Source organism: Lasiosphaeria miniovina (assembly GCF_030549165.1).
Source record: "Lasiosphaeria miniovina strain SMH2392-1A chromosome Unknown B0T26scaffold_1, whole genome shotgun sequence".
In the NCBI taxonomy this organism is placed as follows: Eukaryota; Fungi; Ascomycota; class Sordariomycetes; order Sordariales; family Lasiosphaeriaceae; genus Lasiosphaeria; species Lasiosphaeria miniovina.
Window position 1 is genome coordinate 7,312,175 of NW_026848220.1, and position 25,533 is coordinate 7,337,707.

The 25,533-nt window shown below is 61.3% G+C and overlaps 12 protein-coding genes across 12 annotated transcripts; 3 read left to right on the forward strand and 9 right to left on the reverse strand.

The window, feature by feature from the left end:
* Positions 1-86: 86 nt before the first annotated feature.
* B0T26DRAFT_627224 (uncharacterized protein) lies at positions 87-308 on the reverse strand (the record flags this gene model as incomplete). Its single annotated transcript, XM_060436200.1, has 1 exon — positions 87-308. A coding segment is annotated over one exon (222 nt), but the record flags the coding sequence as incomplete, so codon positions are not given.
* A 509-nt stretch (positions 309-817) lies between these two features.
* Positions 818-1,063, reverse strand: B0T26DRAFT_628421 (uncharacterized protein; the record flags this gene model as incomplete). The annotated part of the gene is made up of 1 exon (XM_060436224.1): positions 818-1,063. A coding segment is annotated over one exon (246 nt), but the record flags the coding sequence as incomplete, so codon positions are not given.
* A 399-nt stretch (positions 1,064-1,462) lies between these two features.
* Positions 1,463-2,581, reverse strand: B0T26DRAFT_737547 (dehydrogenase; the record flags this gene model as incomplete). Its single annotated transcript, XM_060443462.1, has 3 exons — positions 1,463-1,515; positions 1,562-2,158; positions 2,212-2,581. 3 exons carry the CDS (start codon positions 2,579-2,581, stop codon positions 1,463-1,465), a joined length of 1,020 nt encoding a protein of 339 aa, XP_060303976.1.
* A 1,060-nt stretch (positions 2,582-3,641) lies between these two features.
* B0T26DRAFT_816629 (uncharacterized protein) lies at positions 3,642-4,773 on the forward strand (the record flags this gene model as incomplete). Its single annotated transcript, XM_060447383.1, has 1 exon — positions 3,642-4,773. One exon carries the CDS (start codon positions 3,642-3,644, stop codon positions 4,629-4,631), a length of 990 nt encoding a protein of 329 aa, XP_060303977.1. The 3' UTR covers positions 4,632-4,773.
* A 398-nt stretch (positions 4,774-5,171) lies between these two features.
* Positions 5,172-6,611, reverse strand: B0T26DRAFT_737549 (uncharacterized protein; the record flags this gene model as incomplete). Its single annotated transcript, XM_060443463.1, has 1 exon — positions 5,172-6,611. The coding sequence occupies one exon, from the start codon at positions 6,609-6,611 to the stop codon at positions 5,172-5,174; it is 1,440 nt and encodes a 479-aa protein (XP_060303978.1).
* Positions 6,612-11,170: 4,559 nt separating this feature from the next.
* B0T26DRAFT_763052 (polyketide synthase-like protein) lies at positions 11,171-17,102 on the reverse strand (the record flags this gene model as incomplete). Its single annotated transcript, XM_060446419.1, has 6 exons — positions 11,171-11,762; positions 11,817-12,668; positions 12,749-15,139; positions 15,202-16,305; positions 16,383-16,686; positions 16,753-17,102. 6 exons carry the CDS (start codon positions 17,100-17,102, stop codon positions 11,358-11,360), a joined length of 5,406 nt encoding a protein of 1,801 aa, XP_060303979.1. The 3' UTR covers positions 11,171-11,357.
* Positions 17,103-17,351: 249 nt separating this feature from the next.
* Positions 17,352-17,838, reverse strand: B0T26DRAFT_690827 (uncharacterized protein). Its single transcript, XM_060441095.1, has one exon. The coding sequence runs from the start codon at positions 17,658-17,660 to the stop codon at positions 17,421-17,423; it is 240 nt and encodes a 79-aa protein (XP_060303980.1). The 5' UTR covers positions 17,661-17,838; the 3' UTR covers positions 17,352-17,420.
* A 296-nt stretch (positions 17,839-18,134) lies between these two features.
* Positions 18,135-19,126, forward strand: B0T26DRAFT_671295 (metallo-beta-lactamase superfamily protein; the record flags this gene model as incomplete). Its single annotated transcript, XM_060439302.1, has 2 exons — positions 18,135-18,296; positions 18,344-19,126. 2 exons carry the CDS (start codon positions 18,135-18,137, stop codon positions 19,124-19,126), a joined length of 945 nt encoding a protein of 314 aa, XP_060303981.1.
* Positions 19,127-20,389: 1,263 nt separating this feature from the next.
* B0T26DRAFT_671296 (uncharacterized protein) lies at positions 20,390-21,014 on the reverse strand (the record flags this gene model as incomplete). Its single annotated transcript, XM_060439303.1, has 2 exons — positions 20,390-20,838; positions 20,924-21,014. 2 exons carry the CDS (start codon positions 21,012-21,014, stop codon positions 20,390-20,392), a joined length of 540 nt encoding a protein of 179 aa, XP_060303982.1.
* Positions 21,015-21,390: 376 nt separating this feature from the next.
* B0T26DRAFT_635330 (EthD domain-containing protein) lies at positions 21,391-21,954 on the forward strand (the record flags this gene model as incomplete). Its single annotated transcript, XM_060436710.1, has 3 exons — positions 21,391-21,588; positions 21,640-21,836; positions 21,885-21,954. 3 exons carry the CDS (start codon positions 21,391-21,393, stop codon positions 21,952-21,954), a joined length of 465 nt encoding a protein of 154 aa, XP_060303983.1.
* A 443-nt stretch (positions 21,955-22,397) lies between these two features.
* Positions 22,398-23,774, reverse strand: B0T26DRAFT_746927 (uncharacterized protein; the record flags this gene model as incomplete). The annotated part of the gene is made up of 1 exon (XM_060444765.1): positions 22,398-23,774. One exon carries the CDS (start codon positions 23,772-23,774, stop codon positions 22,398-22,400), a length of 1,377 nt encoding a protein of 458 aa, XP_060303984.1.
* Positions 23,775-23,933: 159 nt separating this feature from the next.
* Positions 23,934-24,977, reverse strand: B0T26DRAFT_690832 (uncharacterized protein). The gene has a single exon (XM_060441096.1). The coding sequence runs from the start codon at positions 24,814-24,816 to the stop codon at positions 23,977-23,979; it is 840 nt and encodes a 279-aa protein (XP_060303985.1). The 5' UTR covers positions 24,817-24,977; the 3' UTR covers positions 23,934-23,976.
* Between the last annotated feature and the right edge of the window lie 556 nt (positions 24,978-25,533).

Genomic DNA, 25,533 nt, shown 5'->3' on the forward strand with positions numbered 1-25,533 from the left:
TGACTGCACCATTTCCTCCAAGCGATATCGCTAGATTCTTCCTCTCCCGGCTCCAACGGCGGCGGCTCAGTTCCTTCGGTATACTCATTACCACCAGCAAGTCGGATCACCCACCTGACATTCCCGGGGATTCGCTCTACAAGCCGGCGCAGCTTTTCCTGTAGATAATCACGCCACTGCGTGCTCCAGTCTTTCTCAAGAGCCGGCCTTGACTTTGGAACCCTCTGTTTTTTCCAAGAGAACTTAATCCCTCTCCAAGAGGGCTCAATAGGGTTGAGGTCCGGGGAGTTCGGAGGCCACACAAGGACCTTGAAACCGACTTTTCCCCAAAGCTCCCTATTCTAACGGGCGATGTGGGAGCTTGCGTTGTCTTCCTGTCATAGGTAAAGCATGCCCAAAATATAAACGACATGAAGCCTTTCCAACGCCGTTGAATACAACTGTGGAAGTTCTTTTCCCACGTACGGCGCCAAATTCTCCTTCTTCCACGTGCAGCGCTGAGTATAACAGAGGTCTCGTCACTCCACATGATTTTCTTCCAGTCCTCGAGAGTCCAGTCACGAACTTGCATCGCGAATTCGAGCCTCTTTATTTTCTGGGCTTTGTTCAGCCCTGGCTTCGTTGTGGGCTTCATATTCTTGAAGCCGTCGGCTTTGAGCCACCGGAGTATCGTTCTTCGGCTTGGAACCCTAGCGCCCGGGATACCGGCCAACCTTTTAGTAACTCGGTCGGCGATATTATAATTTGAACAAGAGCGAGAGTTGAAGTCCTGAGTAATAACCTCTTCAATTACTTCGTGCTCAATTTGGCCGATTACTTTTGGGCGACCACTCTTTGGAGCATTTTCAACGTGCCGGTCTTGAATCTTGTCGCCAGGCGCGTACCCTCTATCCTTCGCCTTCTTCAATGGAGCGTAAAAAGCGGCTTTTTTAATGCCCGTGATGGCTTCAATTTGAGGAATCTTGGCGCTATTCGCATGTAGGGTCAAAGCCTGAACCCTCTCTGCAATAGTGGAATCTTTGCGGTGGACCGTGACCATTTTCGGCAGGTTCGAGCCTGTGGGAGCGGCTGGCAACGTCGTATAAGTCGGGAAGTCCTTTTACTAGTATTTTATTAGTAATTTTACTTCTCGTCTGAGCTGTAGGGCAACTAGTTCCGACACGTACCTAGCCGGCTCTCTACCGCACTGAAACATAACCACGTCGAATTTCGGCTTCATTTGATGTGGGTGGGTGGATTCTAACACGATCCTTGGTGCAACCCTAATGAGGGTCGATAAGATACTCAGCGCTAACAAATACAGTGCATTCATTATCTTCTCGCTCTCTCACACGGATTCAGGAGACCCTGGCTCGTAGCTGTGGTCTAAATTCTTTTGGCCCCGACCTCTGCACCTCGCTAACAATTAAACAGGGGTTGGAGTGTACACCGGTAGATTCCTGCTCCGTCGCATCGCCGGCAATCACTCCATGGTGATGACCGACCTGAAGCGAACCGTTCCACTCATCATGGCATCTATGCTTGTTAGCGACAGACAGCGTCGGGTGCAGGACGTAATTACCATATGCTTCCTGGGCTCTTTCAAGCGGGAACTTCTCAATCTGGCAGTCGACGCCGTGGAGCTTTGAGAAGGCAATCGTGTCCTCCGAGTCGCCCTGGTGGCCGCTGGGCCAGACCTGCACCGAGCAGCCGTATCTCAAGAGCTCTAGGGTCGGGAACTCGAGCTTCTCGGGGATGCCGAGGACGAGAAGCTTTCCGTGGATGGCCAGGCCCTTCAGCAGAGGCGTCATGGCCTCGCTAGTCGCGGCAGTCGACACGATGAGCGCAACCCCTCCGAGGGCCTTGAGCTGCTCGCCCGGGTCCCCGGCGCTGGAGTCGACATACTCGTGTGCGCCCAGCGCGCGCGCCGCCTTCTCTTTATCGGCGCCGCGCGATACGGCGACTACGCGGTAGCCCATGAACTTGGCATATTGAATGGCCAAGTGGCCGAGCCCGCCAAGGCCCTGGATCGCGACGGTCTCGCCCGGCGTGACTTTCTGGGCGCGCATCGAGTTGAAGACGGTGATGCCGGCGCAGAGAAGTGGCGCGTACTTGGCCGCGTCGACGTCGGCGGGGATGCGCACGCCAGCCTCGGCATGAAGATAAGTGTACTCGGCATCTGGAGACGGTCAGCTTCACGCGCCACAACTCAACTGCCTCGGGGTCACATACAGCCGCCGTCCATGGTTGCGCCGTTGACGGCCTGGCGGTCGCACATGTTGAACCAGCCTTGCTTGCAGGCATTGCAGGTGCCGTCATGGCCGCCGTGCCAGCCGCCGCCCACGCGGTCACCGACCTTCCAATCGGTCACAGCGTCGCCGACGGCAGCCACCTTGCCGATGATCTCGTGGCCGGGCACAATGGGGAAGCCAGCTCCCAGGGCGTTGTACTGCGAGTACATGTCCGAGTGGCACACGCCGCAGGCCTCGACTTTGACCAGCAGCTCATTCGAGGTGGGCGTCCTTAGTGGCGCTTCCTCGATGACCAGCGGCTGACCCATGCCCGGGAAGACGGCGCGCTTGTACGTCTTCGGGAGCGACATGGCGGCTATGTTTCGGTTGTCTGGTTGTGTTGCCGAGTCTGAACTCTGGCTCTTCTGATGCGGTCGGAGGTTGGGAACGACCGGTCCAAGGTTGGGAGCGAGACGGTCGGCTTTATTGAGTTCGCTCGCAGGTTCGTGTAAGTGCGCCGCGGCAGCAATGCTTGTTAACATGGCTACAGACTGTTCCAGAATCGAACACACCTGATTGGTTGCTACGCCAAAAACCCCGCGGACTTCGGAGTTTGGTTTGAAATCCAATGTCCAGGCAACAACCACGCGTGGACGGCGGGCTGCAGGCATGGCTCGCGGCGCTGCCAGCCCTGGCACAAAACCAACCAGTTAGGTTGGGGCTGTTGGGGCTGTTGTGGCTTGACTCGAGGGCAAGAAGTTGTCATTGTTGGAGGCAGGCCGTATTTGACTCGGTAGGCTTTGCCGAGACCCTCCGCTCCACCGAAGTCATGAATCCCCAAAGTTGACTCTACAATAGAAAGCCTACCTGAAGAACTTTTCAAGCGTGTCATTGAAAGTGTCGTTTAGTCAGCTATATCTCTACGAACCAAAGACCGATTATTGGCGATGGTTAATAATCCGGTACTGAGACTTGTGCCCGCCTACCGAGACTTTCCTAGGCAGGAAGTCCCTCTCTGTTTCAGGGGCGCTCGAGCCCACAAAGCCCATCTAATAGGAATGTCAGGAAAATGCACCTTGATATGGCCCTTGACTGCCCGCTAGGCCATATTTGATTGTTGTACTTGGGCAAACACGAGGTGCCAGCGGCTGCTCGGCCTGCTTACTCGTCCATGCCCAGCTCGGGGCCGGATCGGGGTATAACTACTCCATGCTGACAAATTCCCACCCCGAGCCGTGTCCCCCCGGCTGAGGCCCCAGGTACGACGGAGCCAGTGAATGACGGGAGAATAGCCCGAAGCGTCAGAACCATAAAGCATGGCCCGTTCGGACGCCGCTATCCCATTTCCTGTTGTTTTTGCTATTGCTAATCAGGCGCTGTCCGTCCGCCGACTACTCCCCTCGTCTCAGATCACCCCTACCAGCCTTTAGCATGGTCTCCCTCCAGACGGCGCAGCAGTCCAATGCGCTAGTCGCGAACCTCCCCCGGGGGCTCGTGGCCCTGTTCATCGGCGCCACGTCCGGCATTGGCCAGAGCGCGCTGCAGCAGTTTGCGCAGCACGCCCCGGCCCCGCGCATCTACACCGTCGCCCGCCCGCCAGCCGTGGCCGGGCACGAGTCGCTGCTGGCCGAGCTGCGCCAGGTCAACCCCGGCGCGTCGTACAACCTGATCACGGCCGACGTGTCGCTGGTGTCTGAGGTCGACCGCGTCGTGGCCGCCGTGGCCAAGAGCGAGACCAAGGTCGACCTGCTCTTCCTGTCGGCCGGCTTCATGGCGTTTGAGGGCCGCAAGGACACGCGCGAGGGCCTCGAGCCGTCCATGTCAACGCGCTACTACTCGCGGCAGCGCGCCGTCGAGAAGCTGCTCCCGCTGCTCAACAGCGCCGACGCGCCGAGCCCGCGCGTCGTGACGGTGCTGGCCGGCGGGCTCGAGGCGCCCGTCAACGAGCGCGACCTCGACCTACGCGAGCCGCGCAACTGGTCCTTCTGGAACGCCTCGGTGCACGCCGCCACCTTCAGCACGCTGTCGCTCGAGCGCATCGCCCGCGAGAACCCGCGAATCAGCATCGTGCACTGGTTCCCCGGGACGGTCGCAACGCCGGGGCTCGCGCGCGCCAACCGGTTCGGCATGTCGCCGCCCAACCCGACTAGCCAGGCCGACGCGGGCGTCCGCGCACTGTTCCTCGCCACCAGCGACCGCTACGCTGTGCAGCCTGGCCTGGTGCCCGTGCCCGCGGGCCTCGGGGCCGCCAAGCGGTCGGGCGGTGGCATTTTCCTCGTCGGCGCGACGTGCGAGAGCTCCGACAACGAGCGCGTGCTGGCGCCGCTGCGCAACCGCGGCGTCGACAAGGTCGTGTGGGACTTTACGCAGAAGATCTTTGACGCGTGTGCCGCGCAGGCGGGCGGCAAGGACGAGCTCTAGCCTCCAGGTGCAGAGGTGAGTGTAGCGAGATCACGAACAGTCTAGCTCTGTCGGCTTGCTCAGTGTAAGAAGGGAACACAACTAGGAAACACCACCGGGAAAACACCACTGGGAAACACCACTGGGAAACACCACTGGGAAATAGCGGCTTGCAGGTCTAGTCGAATCAAAACCTTCTGGGTTCGTGGATATCTGTCAGCTGTCTTGGTGTCTTGGTGCCCAATTCTTCAAAGGGAAAATACCGAAACGCCCCCACATGCCTGCGCAGGGAGGGCTTACGGGCTTTGTCATCCCAAGTATCCGGCCCGAAGCAGCCCGTGTGAGTGGGGCAGCCCTAGAGACGCTGAGCTGGTGCTTTCTGCGCCGAGTGACAGCATTTAGTTGCCGTTTAGTAACAGTTGTCAGTTGTCTTGAGTTCAGTCGTTGACCCGACAACGCAAGCAGCGCAGCCAACGTCCTCCACGGCTCACCAGCGCGAGCAAACTGAACAGTGAATCTAATTGCATTATTCGTTGCTATCTACTGCCCTCGCTCCAGCCCTCACTCCAGCCCCACGGCAATCGCGGCCAGCGCCCAGTCCATGAAGCCGGCGTTGGTGTCGAGGATGTTTTGGTTGAACTCGGCTAGGGTCGGGTAGAAGTTGGTCGAGTAGCCAAACTCCATGGTGTACCCATAAACCTTGTTGACGGCACCGCCCTTGGCCCAGTAACGACTGAAGGCGTAATCGTCGCTGGCCCCCGACGTCGGGTACAGGCCGACGGACTGCTGCGAGATGTACGACCGCCCGCCCACGGCCTTCATGGCCGCCACCGTCGCCGCCGCCACCTGCTTGATGGCCGTCAGGTCCGACGAGGGGATGTACTCCTTGTACGCCGTGTCGCCGACGGTGCCGCGCTTGCCGTCGTACGTGGCCGACAGGAAGTTCATGGCCGTGTTGGTCGACTGGTCGTCGTCGTCGCCCCAGCTGTACAGCATGTCGCCGGCGGCCGAGTGGATGTCAAGGAACCAGCGGATCTTGGGGAACTTGTCGTACACGGACACGTGGTTCTTGGTCTCGGGCTCCGAGGCCGCCGCGGTGCCGTAGAAGGTCTCGGACGACGGCGACGTCGACGCGGGCGCCACCGACGACGCAAAGTACTTTTTGAAGTTCCACAGAAAGTCGAAGTTGCGGTTGATGTCGACGCCGACCGACGAGCCCGACGAGCCCGACTTGGTGTTGCGGTTCTTGCGCCACAGCGCGCCCGACGACTGGTCGTAGGCCACACCATCGGGGTTGACTAGCGGGAAGAAGACGATGCCCGCGGCCAGCACCGACTTGACCTGCGCGTTGGTATACGTCTTCTGGCCGTACGTCAGCCCGCCGCCGCTCGCGTTGGCCGCCAGCAGGTCGGAGATCCAATAGACGAGGTTGTCGGGCCCGCCTCTCTCGCGCGCGTGCACGGCGGCCGAGAGATACAGGTGGTACTTGGAGGTGTCGGCGCCGGCGCCGACGTAGGCGGCATACTGGGTGGCCCCGTTGAATGTGGCGTAGGGCAGGTTGTACGAGGTGACGCCGTACTTTGTGACGAGGCCGCCGACGGCCGACTTGATCTCGGCCACGTTCATGATGCTGGCGATGGTGGTGCCGCTGGGCTTGGTGCCGAGGCCGACGGGGGCCACGGTGCCGGCCTGGAAGCGGTCGCCGGTGCCGATGGGGGCCGACGTGGCGCGCTTGACCAGCGACTCCTCGCGGATCGAGATGGCGTCGACGGACCGGTACTCGTGGTTCAGGTACGTGATCTGGTCACGCGTCAGGAGCGCGTGCAGCTCCATCTGGCCGTCGGCCGTGGGCCGCGCCATGGGCCGGCAGCCAAAGTCGTACGTGTCGTTGCTGACAATGTCGCGGAAGTGGTCGGCCGACGGCGCGAGGATCTTGACGGGCAGCAGCTCGCGCGCGAGGGCGGCCGCGAATGCCAGCGAGGCAACCAGCGTGTGCTTCATGGCGACGGTCTGCCGCCGGGTCGTCTCAGCTGCAGCTTCTCGGTTCCGGCTCAGTTCTCTTGGAACTGCTTGCTCAATGTCTGAACCGCTCAAGTCTGAACCGCTCAATGTCTGAACCGCTCAAGTCTGAACCGCTCAATGTCTGAACCGCTCAAGTCTGAACCGCTCAATGTCTGAACCGCCCAATGTCTGAACCGGGGAAGACTAACTGGCCGATGCGGCGAACTCGCGCCAAGCATCCCCTATTTAAGGCGCGGCCCGTCCAGGCGCTCGTCACAGGATAATAGTCGCCAAGGCTAAAGCCCTGTTGATTGGGGTGCAATGCGCATCATTCGCGAGGCCTCGGCCTATCGCGGCCCAATCGTGAGCCATTTCCCGGCTCCCAGGCTCCCACCTCCCGCATTAGGCAGGCGGGCGTCGGGGGCGCGGGGGGGCCTGGGCAGGCGAGGGAAGGTCGATCGGGTGGTAGCACGGCATGGCATTGAGCGATAAGGACTCCGTCGCAAAGGCGGCTAGCCCGCGCTGCTGCGATATAGCCGTCCAAGCACGTGTGCAACTACCGAGCCACGACCACCACGACCTTCCGCAACAGGGGTCTCCCGCGGCAGCGCCCGATGCGGGCTTGCACTGGCGGCACGACGCTGCTCGCGAGGTGGCATCGACGCCGATTCCGTCCTGGTTCTATCGTCGACAATCTGCGTTTGTCAGATCAATTACCAACGTTTGGCCATCGACGCCATTTTCCAGGGGGGCTCAGAGGCGTCACAAGCGAGCATCGAGCTGAGGACCTTGGGGGCGCCTGATGCGGGGGATTGGCGCTGTGCCTGGCCGCCGCCTTCGCCACATCGCCCATCGCCAATCTGCCTATCACGGTCCTGCTCTGGTGTCGGCGGCCCCGTGGGTTGGGTGACGGCGACCGCAGCCGGCCAAGCACTGCCCTGGTTGTTCTAGCTTCTTTGTCTACCACGCCTAATGCCGTGCAACAGGTTTATTTCAACGAAGGACTGCAAGGTGATGTTTCGCCATAACACGCTGCCAGAAACGTCTTCTTTGAAGCTGGTTGTATTGAAGTTGAACAATCAAATGTAAACAAGCACAAGCACCAGCTGGGCTCTTTGACGATAAAATGGGGGGGGAGACATTTGTAGACGCCGTCTTCAGCCCCCGAATTAAACAGATTACAGGTTAAGATAGGACCGGCATCAAGAGTCTGCAGAGTCCTGTGTTCCCGTAAACCATGATTGAAACGCTTTTCGTCTCCATTATTCTGCTGCTCGGCTTTCTGGCAGGACTTTGTGAGGTTGCGGCTTTACTCTTTGTCCGCGCCGTCATTAAACTGATCTTGGAGATGATAGCCAGATTGGTGCTCAGCCCCAAGGTCTAACGATAGAACTTTATTAATGAGTGCGTCTCCTACTACCGTCAAATCGTCCCCGCATACTGTAATTCACCATATATAACCCTAGCCCTGACTGTATACTCCGGCCGCCAGTACATCCAACTTTCTGCCGCGCAGTAATTTACCACTTTTTACCACAACGCAGCCGAACCTTACACCTTTCCACTACAACCGGCCTTCCACAACCACCAAAAAACATCGTCAGCACTGCATTCAATCGATGAATCGGTATGGCTTCATTTTTTGATGGCTTACTTCGTCGCGGAGTACTAACTAGTGATAGAAATGTCCGTTTTTGATGATCTAAGCGATCTCAACGACTTTGGCGATATCAGCGATGCGCCCGATGAAAATGCGCCGCCGCCACCACCACTCTCGAACCCACCAGCCGGCCATAGGCTTTTCAACACCAAATATAACAGCCTCGATGATCTTATCGAGGATTTGAACGACTGGGCCGCTTCTGCTCTCTTCAACACAGTCAAATTACGACCCTCTAATTACGTCAAGAACTTCGGCCAACCAGGGTGGATTTTGGCTGCCAACGTGGAATAGTCCTGCAGTCCAGGGCAACAGTAAACAAAACCACCACGGATCACAGAGGCTGCGAATGGTAGGAAATAGCCAAAGCCCTCGTTTCTAACGAAAGGAAATGGACCTTTGAGCTTCATCCCGAGCATATACAGCATACAAGTCATCCGCCGAGCGCCGGGACTTCAACCTATTGAGACCCAAAGCCGTTTTCGGTCCTGAGCATAAAGCAGTCATCGCCGCATACATCGACCGCCTAGCAGTCCCCAATAGGGAGATTGCCAAAGAGCTACGTAGGGCCTTTCCTAACCTCATTTTCACACACAACCACCTACGAAAATGCCGGTACCGCCTTCGAAAGCTGGCTCTTAAAGGATACACGCCATTTCAAGCTACGAAGAAGTTACTTGATGATGCAGGAATCTACTACGTTGTTGGTCTACCGACAACCCTGACAAGCCACGGGGACTCTTTTGGGCGCCCGAGTAGTGCATGGAGCAATGGAAACGCTTCCCTTGGGTCTAGTTGTACGATAACACTGATAAAACGAACAATAAGGGCCTGGCTCTCTTCCAGGTAGTTGTCAAGACCAACCTGGGCAAGTCAGTGAGTTGTGCCTTCGGCCTGATCGATAACAAACGTGACGACGGCTTCAACTGGGTAATGGACGGGGTCAACGAGCATCGTCAAAGAATCGGCGCGCCACCCCCGAAGGTCACAATTACCGACTTCGAGGCCGCGATGAGGAATGTAATTGCCAGAGTTTACCCTGACGCTAAGCCTAAACTCTACATCTTCCACATCAACAAGAATGTAGTCCTTCAGCTCAAGAAGAAATGGAATACAGCCGCTACGAAGGAGGTTACCCGCGCTCAGGCTCAAACACAGGGACAAGGCGGGCAACAGAGAGAGGAAAACAGCGAAGATAACGACGATGAAGATGAGGAAGAAAACCAGGTTGTTTTCCGTATAAGAACAGTGCAGGATGGCCAGCAGCCGAGCCTAGGCCCCCTACCAGCCGAGGTCCCCTACACAAAGGCGGGAATGTATCTCCTCTGGGAGCATATTATATACTCGCCTACTCTCGATGGCTTCAACCAGGCCTGGGAGATAATGAAAGCCGTTTTTTCCGGCCAAACGGCTATACTCAAGTATCTCGACGAAACATATATGCCACTTCAAAGTCAGTGGGCAACTTGTTATACCAACAAGGTCGAGAACTTCGGCCAACGATCCACATCACCAGTTGAGTCGGTCAACAAGCTTTTAAAGTCGTACGTTATTACCGGCTCTAGTTCAGTTGATCAGACCGTACAACAGAGCTTGAATATGGTGCAGGGCATGAAGGAATCCTATAACCAACAGAACCGCATTCACTACGATTACCTAGGAAAGCAATGGCTAGGCGAGGCTCCTTATAAAGTGTGTTATGAAGCCCTCGATCGTGTTGTTCAGCAGTACAAAAAGATGCAGCCGGCACTGGAAGACGGCCCGAGACCCCTCGAGCCTTGCACCGGTAGTTTCCGGGCGCAGTACGGCATTCCTTGCTCTCACGAGCTTCTCGAACGTCATAATGTAGGTACTCTGAAGCTTCAGAAGGTTGATTTCCATCCATATTAGTACCTGGAAAGGTTACTACTTGATGAAGACGAGTACATACGGTACCAGGACTTGGACAGAGTTCAACACCTGCGGGGCAGGCCGCGCAACACTACTGCCTTTGCAGCCGAGCCGAACGCTCCGCGGGTCCCAACTACTCAGCCGGGCAGGCAGTCCGGGCTCATGCCTTCTATTCGACGGACTGGCTCACAGTGGGAGGGCGTTACTCTTGACGATGCGACCACGATGTTGACGACGATGTTGACGACGACGACGTCGACGACCTTAGCCAGGCGCCTGCGGAGCCTCCTCGCCGTACTGTCAACAACTTGGACCCGGCTCGCCGTAGTAACCGGGGCTCAGGGAGCCGGGCTGGCTGTGGCACAGGGAGCCGGGCTGGCTGTAGCACAGGGAGCCGGGCTGGCAGGGCAACAAGCAGTGTTCAACACCAAGGCACGCAGGGTGTTAGCCGGGGGGCACAACATCACGAGCTTCACATGGCCCTAAGCCTCTGCAGTGGCTGAAGGTCGTGTTGTACGGCCTACACGAAGTGGAAGGGTTCTGCGACTGGCTGCCCGGGCATTGGAAGGCATAGATCAGTAAGGCTGTCAGTTGCATGCAGTTGTGAGTAGTGTAAGCAGGCCTGTAGTTTTTATCGCATTTTTGGCCCTGTTACGTAAGCGAATTCAACGAAGTCAGCTTCGCTTTTTATTGCAGATTTGAACGATTTGAGTGAATCTACGGCCCTGAGGTGGAATTACCGCATTCGGAAGTATGTTGACGTTGGCGACGGCGGCGAGGTGTAATTGCGGTACAACTGCGTTGCCAGCGGGGCAGCCAGCGAATGCGGTAATTTTGGATGTAAAATTTGGTAATTTCCTAGGCGGTGAGCTGTTACGCTTGGGCGCCTTACCTACAGTATGCGGGGACGATTTGACGGTAGTAGGAGACGCACTCTTATTAATTGGCTGTCGATGCACTAACATGTAATGCAAATAAATTCATCGCAATCTGAGTTTCTAACGTAATCTGAGTTTCTACGTAATCTGAGTTTCTAACGTAATCTGAGTTTCTAACGTAATCTGAGTTTCTAACGTAATCTGACATGAAATAAGTCATCGCAGTCAATACTCTGAATCTCTCTCACAGTGCCTTCTAATCGTCGTGAACAGCAGCCAACCGACCACAACCTGCATATCCAAAACACGCACCACCCCCTAGCTGTAGTACTCGACCAGCCACGCACGCAGGTCGCCGACGGTCGGGTACTCGAGGAACAGGCTGCCACTGACGGTCACGCCCAGCTGCTCGCGCAGCTTCTCGGCAATCACGAGGCTCATCAGGCTGTCGACGCCCAGGTTGGCGAAGCTGGCGTCGTCCTGCAGGTCTGCCGGGTCCAGCGCCGCCTCGGCCGCTACCAGCGCCATGGCCTTGACCGCCGTGCTGTCCGAGTCGGCAGCGACGGCAGCGACGGCAGCGACGGCAGCGACGGCAGCGACGGCCTCCTTGGGCGCTGGAGCTGGCGCTGCGGCTGCTGGTGCGGGTGCGGGTGCGGGTGCTGGCTCGGCCTTGGGTGCCACTAGAGCAGCAGCCGGGGCGGGTACCGGGGCGGCGGGCGCAAGCTTGCCGACAGCAGCAGGCAGCGCGACCCTGACGGGCGCGCCAACGCCCGTGACCGGGTTCTTGACGTCGGCGGGCGAGAAGAAGCGGTTGAGCAGCACGCGCGGGTAGCGGCGGAACTTCATGGCCTGCATGACGCCCACAATCTCGCCGTCGGGGTGCAGCACGTACACGTCGCCGAGGTAGATGGCCGGGTCGTCGGCCGTGGGGATCATCTTGACATAGGACCGGTAGCGGGCGCCGGCCACGAGCTGGCGCGCGACGCGCAGCGAGCCCCAGCCGGGCGTCACGCAGAAGTTGTTCTTGGTGTCGACGGCGTCCGACACGTTCATGACGAAGCCGCCCAGGTGGAACACACTGTCGGTGAAGAACGGCGGCACCGTCCACGCGCCGCCCTTGTCCGTCGTCAGCGTGATCTCGGCCGTCGCCTCGAGCCCGTGCAGCACCACCGACTGCATGCCGCGGTACTTGGCCGCGTAGTCGACCAGGTTGTGCGCGAACAGCAGGTACGCCATGTTGTGCGACAGCCGGTTGGCCACGCCGGCGTCGGCCAGCGCGTCGAGCGCGTCGATGCGCCCCTGCACCAGGTGCGCCGTGGCGGTCCAGCTGGCCAGCCAGTCGGCCGCGCGCCCGTACTCGACGCGCGCCGTCACGATGGGCTCGGCGTCGGCTATGGACCCGTCGTGCGCCAGGTTGTGCCACTCGAGCTGCGCGGCCCCGGCGTCGATGTCGGCCGTGGCGATGGAGACCTGGATCAGCTGCGGCACCGTCGTGTTCTTCTGCGCCACCAGCCCCTCGCGCACCACCAGGTCCGCGATGTTGATGTCGGCCACCGTGGCCTTGACCTTGGGCCGCAGCTGGTCGATCAGGTACTTGGCCAGCGTCCAGGCGATGTCGGCGTGGATGGACTGGGGCGAGCGGGGATGTTGTCAGCTGGGCCGGGCCAGACCTTGGTACAGCGGGGAACGGAGAGAGTGAGAAGACTTACCGACGTTACCACGCCCGCCCCATTCATCTGATGTCCCCACGCCGCGGCCAGAAAGTCGGGGTGCATCATGTCGGACTGCACGACCACGCGGCCGGCAGCCCCGGAAAACTCCTCGCCGACCACGCGGTGCACCAGCGACGTGCGCAGGCTCGAGTGCGGCACCGTCAGGGGGTTGGCGACGACGGCCCCGGCGGCAGCGGCCTTCTCGGCGTCGTAGAAGGTGTTGCCCTTGGTCAGGGCCCAGTCGCCGTTGTACTGCATCCAGATGGTCTTGTCGTTCCACGCGTACGTCGGCAGGTCCAGCAGGCGCAGCACGGGCTCGAAGGGGCGGTGGAACTCGTTCCACCCGACGGCCACGCCGGCGCCGTGCACCGCGGCCAGCCCGTGCGCCAGCGTCGCCCAGTTGTCCTCGCCGCGCCGCAGCGACGCCACGGCCGCCTTAGGCGCCGCCGGCAGCGTCGACCGCACGAAGCCCATGCACACGGGATGCGGCCCGATCTCGATCCACACGGTCGCGTCGTCTACCGTGCCCATGCGGCGCGCCGCCTCGAGCGCGCCCACAAAGTTGACCGCCTCGCGCGTCGCCCGCCGCACGTACTGCGCGTCGACCGTCTTCTCGTCGAAGATGACCTTGCCCAGCAGCGGCGAGACGACGGGCAGCGTCGGCGGCTGGAACAGCACGCCGCGCCGCGCCGCCGCCTCGAAGTCGTCCAGGATCGGGTCCGTCTGCGCCGAGTGGAACGCAAACGCCACGTCGAGGTGGAAGCACTTGACGCCCTGCGCCTGCAGCGCGCCCGCCACGGTGTCCATCTCGGCCACGGTCCCGCTCAGCACCGTATCCTGCGGCCCGTTGACGCAGGCGACCTCGTACGGCAGGCCGCCGGCCAGCCCGCGCACGGCGTCGAGCGCCGCGCGCACCGCTAGCATCTTGTGGCTGCCGATCTGGCACGCGCGCTCGAGCATCTGCGCGCGGCGGCCGACGAGGAAGATGGTGTCGGCGGCCGACAGCACGCCGGCGACGTGCAGCGCCGCGTACTCGCCGAGGCTGTGGCCGACGACGACGTCGGGCTTGACGCCGAGCGACTCCCAGTAGCGCGCGAGCGCCATCTCGGCGCACACGAGCGCCAGCTGCGTGACGGTCGGCGAGTGCGCGTGGTCGGCGGGGTGGCTGCCGTCGAGGGCGGGGATCAGCGAGGGAAAGCCCTGGCTCTGGGCCAGCGCGTCGAGGTGCTGGATCTGCGACCGGAAGACGGGCGCGTCGCGGAAGAGCTGCAGGTCCATGGAGCGGTGGGACGCGCCCTGGCCCGTGAAGGCGAAGGCGACGGGGGGTGCGCCGGTGGCCGGGATGGGCTTGTGGGAGTCGGCAGCGGCGAGGCTCGAGGCCAGCTGCTTACGGACCTGGGCCGTGTCCGAGGCGGCGATGGCGACACGGTGGTTGTGGTGGTAGCGGCGGGCCGTCGTGGTGTAGGCCAGGTCGGCGAGCTGCGCGTCGGGGTGCGCGTCCAGGTAGGCGATGAGGCGCTCGAGGTTGCCCTTGAGCGAGACCTTGCTCTTGGCCGAGACGGCAACGACGTGGGCGGTGCGCGGGTCGGCGGCGGCGGGGGCGATAGGGGCCCGCAGCGGGGCTTCCTCGATGACGATACTCGTGTTGCCGCCAGCGGCGCTGAAGTTGTTGACGACGGCGATGCGCTTGCGCTCGGGGCTGCGCAGCCACGGCGTCTTCTCAAAGGGGATGTGCAGGTTGCGCTTCTCGAGGTCCTTGGGGAAGCCGGGGTTGATGACCGTCTTGATGCCGACGTGGCGCGGGATGGCCTGCTTCTCGAACATGAGCAGCACCTTGAGCAGGGCCGTGGTGCCGGCGACGGCTTCGCCGTGCCCGAGGTTTGATTTCACCGCGCCGATGTGCAGGGGCTGCTTTGCGCTGCGACGCCTGGTGGCAGTCAGGGGCGCGAAGACTTCGGTGACGGACTGGATCTCCTGGGCGTCGCCGGCCTGGGTGCCGGTGCCGTGCATCTCGACGAAGCCGACGTCGAGCGGGTCGACGGCGGCCTGGCTCATCAGCTGGCGCGTCAGGTAGGCCTGGTGGCCGGCGTGCGGGTGCGTGATGGACACGGCCTCGGCGGAGTGGTTGGTGCCGGCGGCCAGGATCACGCCGAGGATGTTGTCATTGTCGGCCTCGGCATCCTCGAGCCGCTTGAGGATGACGGACGCGACGCCGTCGGCGCGGCAGTAGCCGTCGGCCTCGCTATCCCACGTCTTGCAGGCGTTGGGCGTCTTGGAGAGGAAGTGGCCGTTGCTGAGCCCGGCAAAGGCGTCCGAGTTGGTCAGCACGTTCATGCCGCCCGCCACGGCCATGTCCGTGTCGCCGTTCCAGAGCGAGTTGCAGGCGAGCTGTCTCGGTTAGCCGCGTCCTCTTCTTGTCTCTCCCGCAAGCGAAAACAGATGGCACTCACGTGGATCGTGGCCAGCCCCGACGAGCAGGCCGTGTCGATGCTGTAGCTCGGCCCCGAGAACTTGAAAAAGTAGTTGATGCGGCCCGGGCCGAAGGCGCGGCAGCCGCCCGTGATGAAGTAGGTCCCAATCTCCTGCGCCGTGTTGACCTCGCGGTAGTCATCGCTGGCCTGGCCGTAAAAGGTGCCGATGCGATGCAGGTCCGTCGACGCGGTGCGGTTGGCCACGTAGCCGGCGCGCTCGAGGGCCTCGTAAGCCGTGACGATGGCCAACCGCTGCATGGGGTCCGTCTGCAGCGCTTCACGTGGCGACATGTTGAAGAAGGGCGCGTCGAACAGGCCCGGCTCGTCGATGAAGCAGCCGTAGGGCGTCAGGCTCGTGTTGAGCCGCTTGCCCGTGGGGTCGAAGTGCGTGTCGACGTCGAAGCGGTCGGCAGGGATCTTGCGGTGCACGTCGAGGCCCCGGTCCAGGACCTCCCAGAACTTGTCCGTGTCGGTGGCGCCGCCGGGCAGGCGGCAAGCCATGCCGACGATGGCGATCTTGGCCTGCTGGCTGCCGCGGGGGCCGCGCGGCACCGACTCGGGCCTGGCGATCCACGCCACCAGGTCCTTGGTGGTGGTCTTGAACTGCGCCGACTCGGTGGCCAGGGCGTCGACCAGGTCGCGCACCGGCAGCGAGGTGCGAAACAGCAGCACCTGGCACTCGGACGCCGCCAGGCTCTTGGCCCGCTGCGTGACGCCCTCGATCACCTTGTCCCACTGGATGGCCTGCGTGAGGATCTCCTCGACGATGCCGCGGAACAGGCCCGACGCGCTCTTGGCCGGGAACGGCCGCCCGCTGCTGGTCGAGAAGACGGGCACGTGCGGCACGAACCGCGCGTCGAGCGCGTCGAGCGAGGCGGTCTGCACGACGCGGTCGACGTGCTCGGCGCGGTACATGTGCTTGGCGTGGCACAGGCCGCCGAACACGGGCAGCGCCACGAAGCGCCGGTCGCGGAAAAAGTCGGACACGTGGAAGACGTGCTTGAGGCGCGCCGGCGGGCCGCTGACCGTCACCGAGGTGCGGCTCAGCGCGCTGATGAAGACCTTGTTGGGCTCGGGCGTGTTCTAGACGTGTCAGTGCTCGTCTGGGTAAGTAGGTGCTGTGCGTACTGCATAGTCGGACTCGGTCCGGCTCGACTTACATCGGCAGCGTGGATCGAGTCGAGCTCCTTCTGCACCTCCTCGACGGCGGCGTCGGGCACCACATATGCCCAGCTGTCGCCGGGGCCATCGGCCGAGCGAGGCTGCAGGTTCTGCGACACCTCATCGACGAGCACGCCGAGGCGAAAGGCGATGCGGATGACCTCGGCACCGGCCAGCGGCACGTCGGCCAGGGTCGGAGACAGCGACACGGCAGCCGTCGACAAGAGTCCTGTCCCGAGACCTGCGAGGGCAGCATCGGCGTGGCGGAAGTCGAACTCGTCTTCGGTGCTGTTTTCATAGTATCTGCGGACGTGTCAGAGAGTGGACCGGCACGGCTCTGCGCTGTCCCAACGAGCCATCACAACGCACCCGATAAAGGCCGCTAGCTGCACGGCACAGAGCAGCAGGCCGTCAATGGACCCGCCGAGGGGGCCGCTGCGGAGCTCGGCGTGGTCCGCAAGGTTGAAGACAGACTCGAACGGCGGCACGAGGGCCCGCAGCGTGGCCGGCAGCAGCCGCACCTCCTCGCGCACGGCCAGGGTAGCCTCGCGGATGAAGGTGGCTAGCAGCGTGTGGCGGCTGTCCTTGCCGTGGGCAAAGAGGCGGCGGAAGAGGTCCTTGAGGTCGTCATGCGGGAACTCGTTGCTGAAGTAGCCCAGCTTCAGCTTGCCGGTCTCGACCAGCGACTCGGTCGTCGACGACGGGGACGAGGTATCCATGTGTTTGCGGGGCGCTATCCACTCCATTTTGAAGAATACCGTGGATGCCTCGACTTGGATGGAGTGCTGAGGCTGGAGCCGGAACCGTGTCTGCCCTGCGGACAAGTCTTTATATGGAGATTCAACAGAACACAGACCGGCCAGCTAGACGAGGCATATCTACGATTGGATTCCGGCCGGCACTGAGGCTCCATCCGTGATTGGACCCGTCCGGCATTCTCTTTTCGGCTGTCGACCTGATCGCTACTCTCGGCTGTCGACCTGATCGCTACTCTCGGCTGTCGACCTGATCGCTACTCTCGGCTGTCGACCTGATCGCTACTCTCGGCTGTCGACCTGATCGCTATTCTCGGCTGTCGACCTGATGCTATCAGCTCGCGGAATGAACCGATGTGGTTGGGGGCCGCCTGCCACCAGCTTCAGGGGCCTGTTGCTGTGGTGTTGGTATTGACCCGGCACAACCACGGCGTGGGGCTGGCTGAGGATGCTCCGAGCCAGGGCTCTGACCCGAAATCCATGCCATTCGGAAGGAAGACGCCCACGGGCTCGGCCATGCATTATCCCGGCCCAGGCTTATCTCGGCGCAAACGTTTTGAGCGATCTCCGGACAATTGGGATGGTGATGTGGCCCCCATCCTTGCACTATGTCAGACACCAAGCCCGAGATTGCTATTTCCTTCTCAGTCAGTCAGTCAGTCTGTCTGTCAGTCTATCTGTCTGTCTGTCTGTCTGTCTGTCTGTCTGTCAGTCTATCAGTCTATCTGTCTGTTCTAAACCAGTCACTCATCGCTGTCTACTTTTTGTCTGTGACCCAAGTTTTGTCTCTATCCAAGTTTGTCTGCATCCCAAGCCGTCTGTATCCCAAGACGTCTGTATCCCAAGCTGTCTATATCCCAAGCTGTCTGTATCCCAAGTGTCGGTTCAGCTGTATCCCAAGTGTCAATTCAGCTGTATCCCAAGTGTCGGTTCAGCTGTATCCCAAGTGTCAGCTCAGCTGTACCCAAGTTCAGCCGTATCCCAAGTAGCAGCAACATGGCGCCAGGCGTCGGCGGCTACCGCCAGATCAACAAGGCGCTCAACATCTGCGCCTTCGAGGAGTATCTCGAGACGCAGCAGACGACGCTGCCCAAGCTGCTCGACGTCGAGCAGCTCAGCCCTCGCGTGCTCCGCGTGCTAGGCCAGAATCCCGGCAAGGTGAGTTCTCCGCTGCAGCTCGGCTTGGCGATGCTAACCCTGCCCAGTTCACGCTCCAGGGCACCAACACGTACATCGTCGGCACCGGGGCGCAGCGGCTCATCGTCGACACGGGCCAGGGCATCCCCGACTGGGCCGGCCTGATCGCGTCGACGCTGTCGAGCAACGGCTTCTCGCTGTCGCACGTGCTTCTGACGCACTGGCACGGCGACCACACGGGCGGCGTGCCGGACCTGATCCGGATGTACCCGGACGTGTCACGGTCCATCTACAAGCACACGCCGAGCAAGACGCAGCAGCCCATCGCCGACGGGCAGCTATTCAAGGTCGAGGGAGCGACGGTGCGGGCCGTGCACGCGCCGGGGCACTCGCACGACCACATGTGCTTCGTGCTCGAGGAGGAGCAGGCCATGTTCACGGGCGACAACATCCTGGGCCACGGCACGGCGGCCGTCGAGCACCTCAACACGTGGATGGGCACACTGCGGCTGATGCAGTCGCACAGCTGCGTCACGGGCTACCCGGCCCACGGCGCCGTCATCGCCGACCTCAAGGGCAAGATCGCCGGCGAGCTAGCCGGCAAGCTGCGCCGCGAGCGCCAGGCCCTGCAGGCGCTGCAGCGGGCCAAGGACCGCGGGGGGTCGGGGGCCGCGGGCCGCATGACGGTCAAGGATCTCGTCACGGCCGTCTACGGGGATAGCATGGACAGCGGCGTGCGCGAGATGGCCCTGGAGCCCTTCATGGACGAGGTGCTGCGCAAGCTGGCCGAGGACGGCATGGTGGGCTTCGACATGCGGGGCGGTGTCAAGCGGTGGTTCTCTGTGAGCTGAGCTGGTCCGAGGCCGCACGTCACGCAGTATAGAGTCTAGATGGTATTGTTTACGTATTATGATTCAATAAGATGTCATTCTTTCACTCGTACTTGCCTTGATGACTTGTTTACGTATTATGATTCAATAAAATGTCATTCTTTACTCGTACTTGCCTTGATGACTTGCCTTGATGACAGTCAGCTCCGGAATAAAAGTTGGAGGATTGATTACCTTGTCCGCTTTCATGCCTTCAAATCATACCGTGTCCAGTAGCAGCATGTGCCTGAACCAGGGCCGGGTGCCTGAACCAGGGCCGGGTTGATTACTCGTCTCGTTGGATATCGGTAACCAACCACCCCTGTGAGGATATCGGTAACTAAACCCCCCTGTGAGGATATCGGTAACCAAACACCCCTGTGCCCCACCAAACAAACAACACCGACCCTTACCCAAGCTGGACGTGGCGATAAGGCCGCATCGCCAAGGCGGGGCTGGGTCCTGGGCCTTGTCCGTCCCAAGGCTTGCTTTTGCTTCACCCCGGCCTGCATGGCATGGGCAGGGGCAGGGGCATTGGCGGGGCATGGGCAGGGGCCAAGTAGGGGTCAAGTGCTTCGGCTTAATCCGCAGCCTGCGCAGCCTGCGCAGCCTGCGGGCACCAGACAGCTCAAACGGGCGTCGTGGAAATAAGGCGATGGGGCTCAATGTGACTGACTGCATGTCGCGCGTCGAGCGTGATCGGAAGCCGGGTGAACACCGTCATTGTCTCTGTAAGCAGGCTCCCTGAGCATCCTGAGTCGGACCAACTGTGCCCCGGCTTTTGTAATCCTCGACCCCCTGTCTCCCCGTCCCAACCCCTGTGCCGTACCCCCCACAGCGCCAAATCGTCCCCTGCTGCTTCCCGCTAGCCCCCTGCCCCTGATCCCTGTGAGCACGACCCCTGGACCTGCACGGCATGATGCGATCGGGTTAAAAGACTTGTCATGTTTTTAGCTCGCACACACTCGGATAATTATTCATTATCCCGAACTCCGCGCTGCCGCCACACCGTCACAAGGCCAATACGTGGCGCCCGCAGCGTAGCCTCCCATGCCCGACCCGAACGACCCTCCCCATGTCCGAATCCTTCTCGGCACGATTCCCGCCAGCCGCGAACCCCCCGTCGCCACCCCGTCGCCACCCCGTACCGTACCGTACCGTACCGTACGGCAGTCATGCCTGACGTGCCTGGCCTAGTGCCGCTTGGCCTGGCCTAGTGCCGCTTGGCCTGTCCCTGCTCCCGAATTAGAGCCCCAGCTCGCGCAGCAGGCTAGTGAAGCCCAGGAATGCCCCGACGAGTGGCGACAGCGAGCGCGTCACATGCAACCAAGCCCACTTGATGACCAGCGCGCGCACAGCCACGAGCTCTGGACTGCCGGTCCCCGCCGTCGCGGCCGCCTCGAGCCCGAACAGGATGTCGTTGGTCGGCATCATGACGTACCACGTGAATGGCACCATGGCGAGCGTGGCGGCCGCCGCCGTAGCGTAGCGCGACCACTGCGGGCTGTAGCTGCTGGCGGCGCGCTTGCGCAGCGCTGCGTAGCCGTACAGTCCGCACGTCGCGACGCAGAGCGCTGGCAGGTAAATGTGGCCGTAGTGGTACAGGCGCGTCCACTGTCGAAGCATGTGGCCTGCGTCGGTGTTGGTGTCGAGGAACACGGGCACGACGAACGCCGAGAGACTGATCATGGCGCCTGGTCAACGCCCCGACGATTGGTTAGCTCGATCGGCGTCGGGGTTGTGGCCTGTGGGATGGGATGGGAGGTGCAGGGGTAGTACCTGAGAGAAAGGATCCCGAGACGACGGCGACCGCCGGCACGCCAATGCTGGGCTGCGGCGGCGCTGCAGGCTCGGATTTGGTTACAGCCATGACGGTTTGCAGGTTTGTGAGGTGGTGCGGGAAGCCAACTGTGCAGCAGAGAAGCAGTAGACGATACTGCGGAGGTGGATTTGATTCTACCGTCGTCCGAGCAGCCCGGGAGTTATAGTTTTCTGGCCGGGGCTCGGGCCTTCGGCACTCACGGGCACCCGGCCTGGCTGGCGGCGCTCGTTGTCTTCCGACCCTCGCCCGACTCTCGTCTGACTGTGTTCCGCTCCGTCGGGTCAGGACTTGAGGTCGTGCTCTTTATTCCCCAAATCGACCCAACGCTCTCTCCTGAACCCCCGAATCTCGTACCATCTAGCATCAACTTGCCATTGTCCGTCCATCCCACACGTGTTTGTTTCTGCTTCGCCTGCCACGCAACATGACGCTCAAGACCAGCGAGCCGGAAGTGCCCGAGCCGACCGGCTCGGGCATGAAGAACCAGTACCTGTGTCTGACCATCTGCGGTTACCGCAAGCCGGGCATGAGCGAAGAGGCGTACCGCAACCACATGGTCAACGTGTCGGCGCCCCTCACCAAAGACCTGATGGTCAAGTACGGCGTCAAGCGGTGGACGCAGGTAGATGGCCCCTTCCCTCGGTTTGTCGGCGGTGTCGGCTGACCCGGGCAGATCCACAACCAGAGCAGCACGCGCGCACTAATGGCGCAGCTGTACGACCACCAGATGGCCAACGTGGCCGACTTCGACTGCTTCAGCCAGGTCGTCTTCAAGAGCCTCGAGGACTACAAGCGCATGAAGCAGGACCCGTGGTACCAGGAGCACCTGGTCGGCGACCACGAGAAGTTTGCCGACACCAAGCGGAGCATGTAAGTTGAATCTGCAAGTGACTGAGGCGTGCCCAGCTGATTTGCCAGGATGACGATTGGGTGGGTGGAGGAGTTTGTCCGGGACGGCGAGGTGGTGGACGGATTCAAGGATAGCTAGATGGAATTTTACGATAGCGAAATGGAACAGAGTGCGATCTACGTCGTGCAAAACTTTTTAGTTCATGCAAAGCGTTTTAGTTGAGGTCTGATTTGATTTAGACCCGGATGGATTGAAATACCAGTTTCACTAAAACTTAAACACAGCCCGAAACATAAAGCACACATAAACTTACCACAGCTAATCAAGCCTCTTCGAGCGCAGCGAGCAGCTCGCCGCAGGCGCCCCCGGAGGGCCGCCGGAGGCAACAAGAGAACAACAAGGAGGCGGTTAAAGAAGTGATGTCACAACATTGAGACGACGGTAAATCAAAGGACAGAGACAAAGCTGCGTAACGTCATAAATCTAGCGAGGGGCAACAATGAATAATCGATCATGTATGCAAAAACACTACAAACACACTACAAACACTGCCCAGGCACGCACTACGCAAACCAGCCGTCCTAGATGTTGCGCAGCTGGGGCTGCTCGTCGATCAGGAAGTCGGGCACGCGGTCCCACATGGGGGCGAAGCCGGAGCCCCAGACCCACTTGCGCTGGCCGTCGACGTGGTTGATGGTGGAGTCGTAGCACAGCTGGGCGATCTTGAGCCACAAGTCGTCGCCCTTGACGGGGAAGTCGGCGGCGGCGGGGCCGGCCTCGAAGGGCTTGGTGGCGTCGGCGCCGTTCTTGAGGGCGCGCACGAACTTGGCGACGTGGCCGTCGTCGTGGTGCTTGTTGAGCTCGGCGTACAGCTCGGGCCAGCCCATGCCCTTGCTGAGCGTGGGCTCGTAGTCGAGGGCGTACTCGGCGCGCAGCTCGGGGGCGGCGCTGGCGGCGTACCACACGAGGTCGAGGCGGGCCTTCCACTCGACCAGGCGCGCCTTGTCGGCCAGCGAGATCCACGGCTGCGCGTTGAAGACGGTCAGGAACAGCGAGCTGGTGACGTTGTGCATGAGGAAGAAGTCGATCTTGCGCTCCTTGCCGGGCTGGTGCACCGCCGCGCAAGTCCACGCCGCGCAGCTGATCATCTCGGCGGTGGCGCGCTCGACGGCGGCGGGGTCCGTGGGGTCGACCTGGAACTGCGCGGCCAGGGCGACCATGTCGTCGAGGGCACGGCCCAGCACGCCGTCGCGCACCTTCCACGGGCCGTCGGGCCCGCGGGCGGCGGTGCGGATCTTGGGGTTGGCGCGCGCCTCGTGGTAGAGGGCGAGCAGGGGCTTGGGGGGCACGGTGCCCGAGGCGGCTAGCTGCTCGGCCTTGTTGAAGAAGACGTCGATGTACATGGGGTCGTGGCTGGCGGTCTGGGCGAGGCCCTCGGCGACGAGCCCCGACAGGCCGAACTCGACGCCGAAGCCGAGGTGGATGATGGGGTGGTACAGGCCCTCGTAGATCTGGGCCAGCATGAAGTCGGCCAGCGGGGTGCGGGCGAGCACGTGCTCGCTCACGACGGCCTGCCAGCCCTTGGCGGCGATCTCGCGCTCGAAGAAGGCCAGGAATGTCGGGTACTCGTCGAGCGTCTGCATGCGGGCGCGGAACTTGGCGGGGTCGGCGAGCTCGGCCACGGCGGCGAAGTCGACGGCCGGCATGGGCCGCTGGATGGCCTCGCCGTCGTCGTAGGCGCGCCGCAGGTCCTGCGCGCTGCCGCCCATGGCGAGCGTGCTGAGCAGCGCGTGCGGGATGTGGTTGTGCCCGGCCACGTCGCGGAAGTACATGTGCCACCGCTCATGGTTTTTTTTGAGCAGGTCGTTGGTCACGTCGACGGTCCCGGCCGGGTTGGGTCCGATGCGCGCGACCCCGAGGTCCTCCGACGCCAGGCGGAACGCGTCTGCGGCAGCCATTGTGGTCTGGTTGCTATAGCTTGGAGGTAGGGTGATGGCACTAGAAGCTCACTTGGTGGTTGTAGAAGCTCACGGTGGTTGTAGAAGCTCACGGTGGTTGTAGAAGCTCACGGTGGTTGTAGAAGCTCACGGTGGTTGTGGAAGCTCACTTGGTGGTTGTGGAAGCTCACTTGGTGGTTGTGGTATCGCCACCTGGCGAGTCTCATCGCTCAAATACACGTCGCGGCTGGCGGCTCGGCACGTAGCGGTCGTGCCGCGTTCGGGCCTCGGGCGGATGCCGATGGCACGCCGAGCAGAGGGCGGCCCCCGACCCGACTCGATCCCGAGAATCGCGCCACAACCCAGCAAATGCTCCGATGACCGCGCCACCACGGTGCTGAGCTGGGCTGCAGCGGCTGGGCCCGCCGAGGGTCGGTGTTGCACCGCACACGCTGTTCAGCCAGCCGTGATTGGATTGCATGTCCGGGCTGGGTGCGGCTGTGGCGTCGCCGCGCAGGCGTAGTGATGTGAAGTGCCGCACATGGTAAGCTCCTTTGTTGACCATGTTTGCAGAGTTACCTTTTGGAGCTGCAGCCGTTGGCCATCGCCGCCTTTGATGGGGCGTATCACTAGCGCAACTGCCGCCGACGGCACTGCCGCTACCACTGATGCTGGCGACCTGGTTCTGAGCTGTTCTCCTAGCCAGCGTCGCAACGTTTTCCGCCGTGGCAGTGTCTGCCGCAACTTCCGCGTATGTGCTGGCACTGCCCTGACGGTGTGAGCTAGAACGAGTGGGCGCATGTATTGTTACCCCAGTGCCGCCCACGCCTGCGCGTCGCAGCCAAGCGAGAGCGAGCCGAGTTGGAGACTTTTCTGTGTCTAGCCGGGCTACGGTTGGCTGGCTCCCGGCACTCCGCCGCGACACAAGCTCCGAACGTCTCCCTAGGTCGAGACACGCATTGCACTGGGAAAGGATCGCCGTGTCTCGCCGGCGAGGTAGCAGCCGGCAGCCGCATCTCTGTGCCACGCCAGGGCCGCGGCACAAAGGACCAGTCAGTGACATTGCGGTCGGTTGCGCCTTGGGATCTGGGCCATGCGTGGACGTCCAATGCGGCCCTGCCGCTTGCTCGCTTCCCAGACTCAGCAGATGCGAGGTGGGTGTGGGAAACAAATTAGGTCTTTGTAATTGCCTGCACAGGGTGTGGGAGACAAATTAGGTTTTTGCAATTGCCTGCACAGGGTGTGGGAAACAAATTAGGTCTTTGCAATTGCCTGCACAGGGTGGGGTGCAGTTTCAGCCGGCGCAGCCACGCACTTTCCTGAAAGATTCATATAAATCGAGGCCGGAGTACACGACGTAGAATGCCATGCCAAGCAGCACTGTTGCACAAGGTGGTCGCGCAGTTGGGTATTTATGACCCCTTCCTGGCTACCTCGAGGCTTGCGATACCCTGGTGTATTTTCGTCACTCATTATCTCAGGCCAACCCGGTTACCTCGGTAACAATGGAAGGGAATGCGAGTACAGGCACTGTTGAAGCACGCACCACCACCGCCCACCTGCCATCTCCCACGAGCCCGACACGCCTCAACTACCCGTCGACGAGCGCACACTTGTGCTGAAAATCAATCCTCCGTCTGCACTCGGCCCAGGGCCGGCAAAACGCCACAGCGTGCCTACATGCACGTGCGGGTGCTGGCGCTGCGGTCAAGAGCTGCAAGCCCCAACCCGCAGGAAATGACCGGAAAACCAAGAATTGAAAATCTAGCCGAGGTGCGTA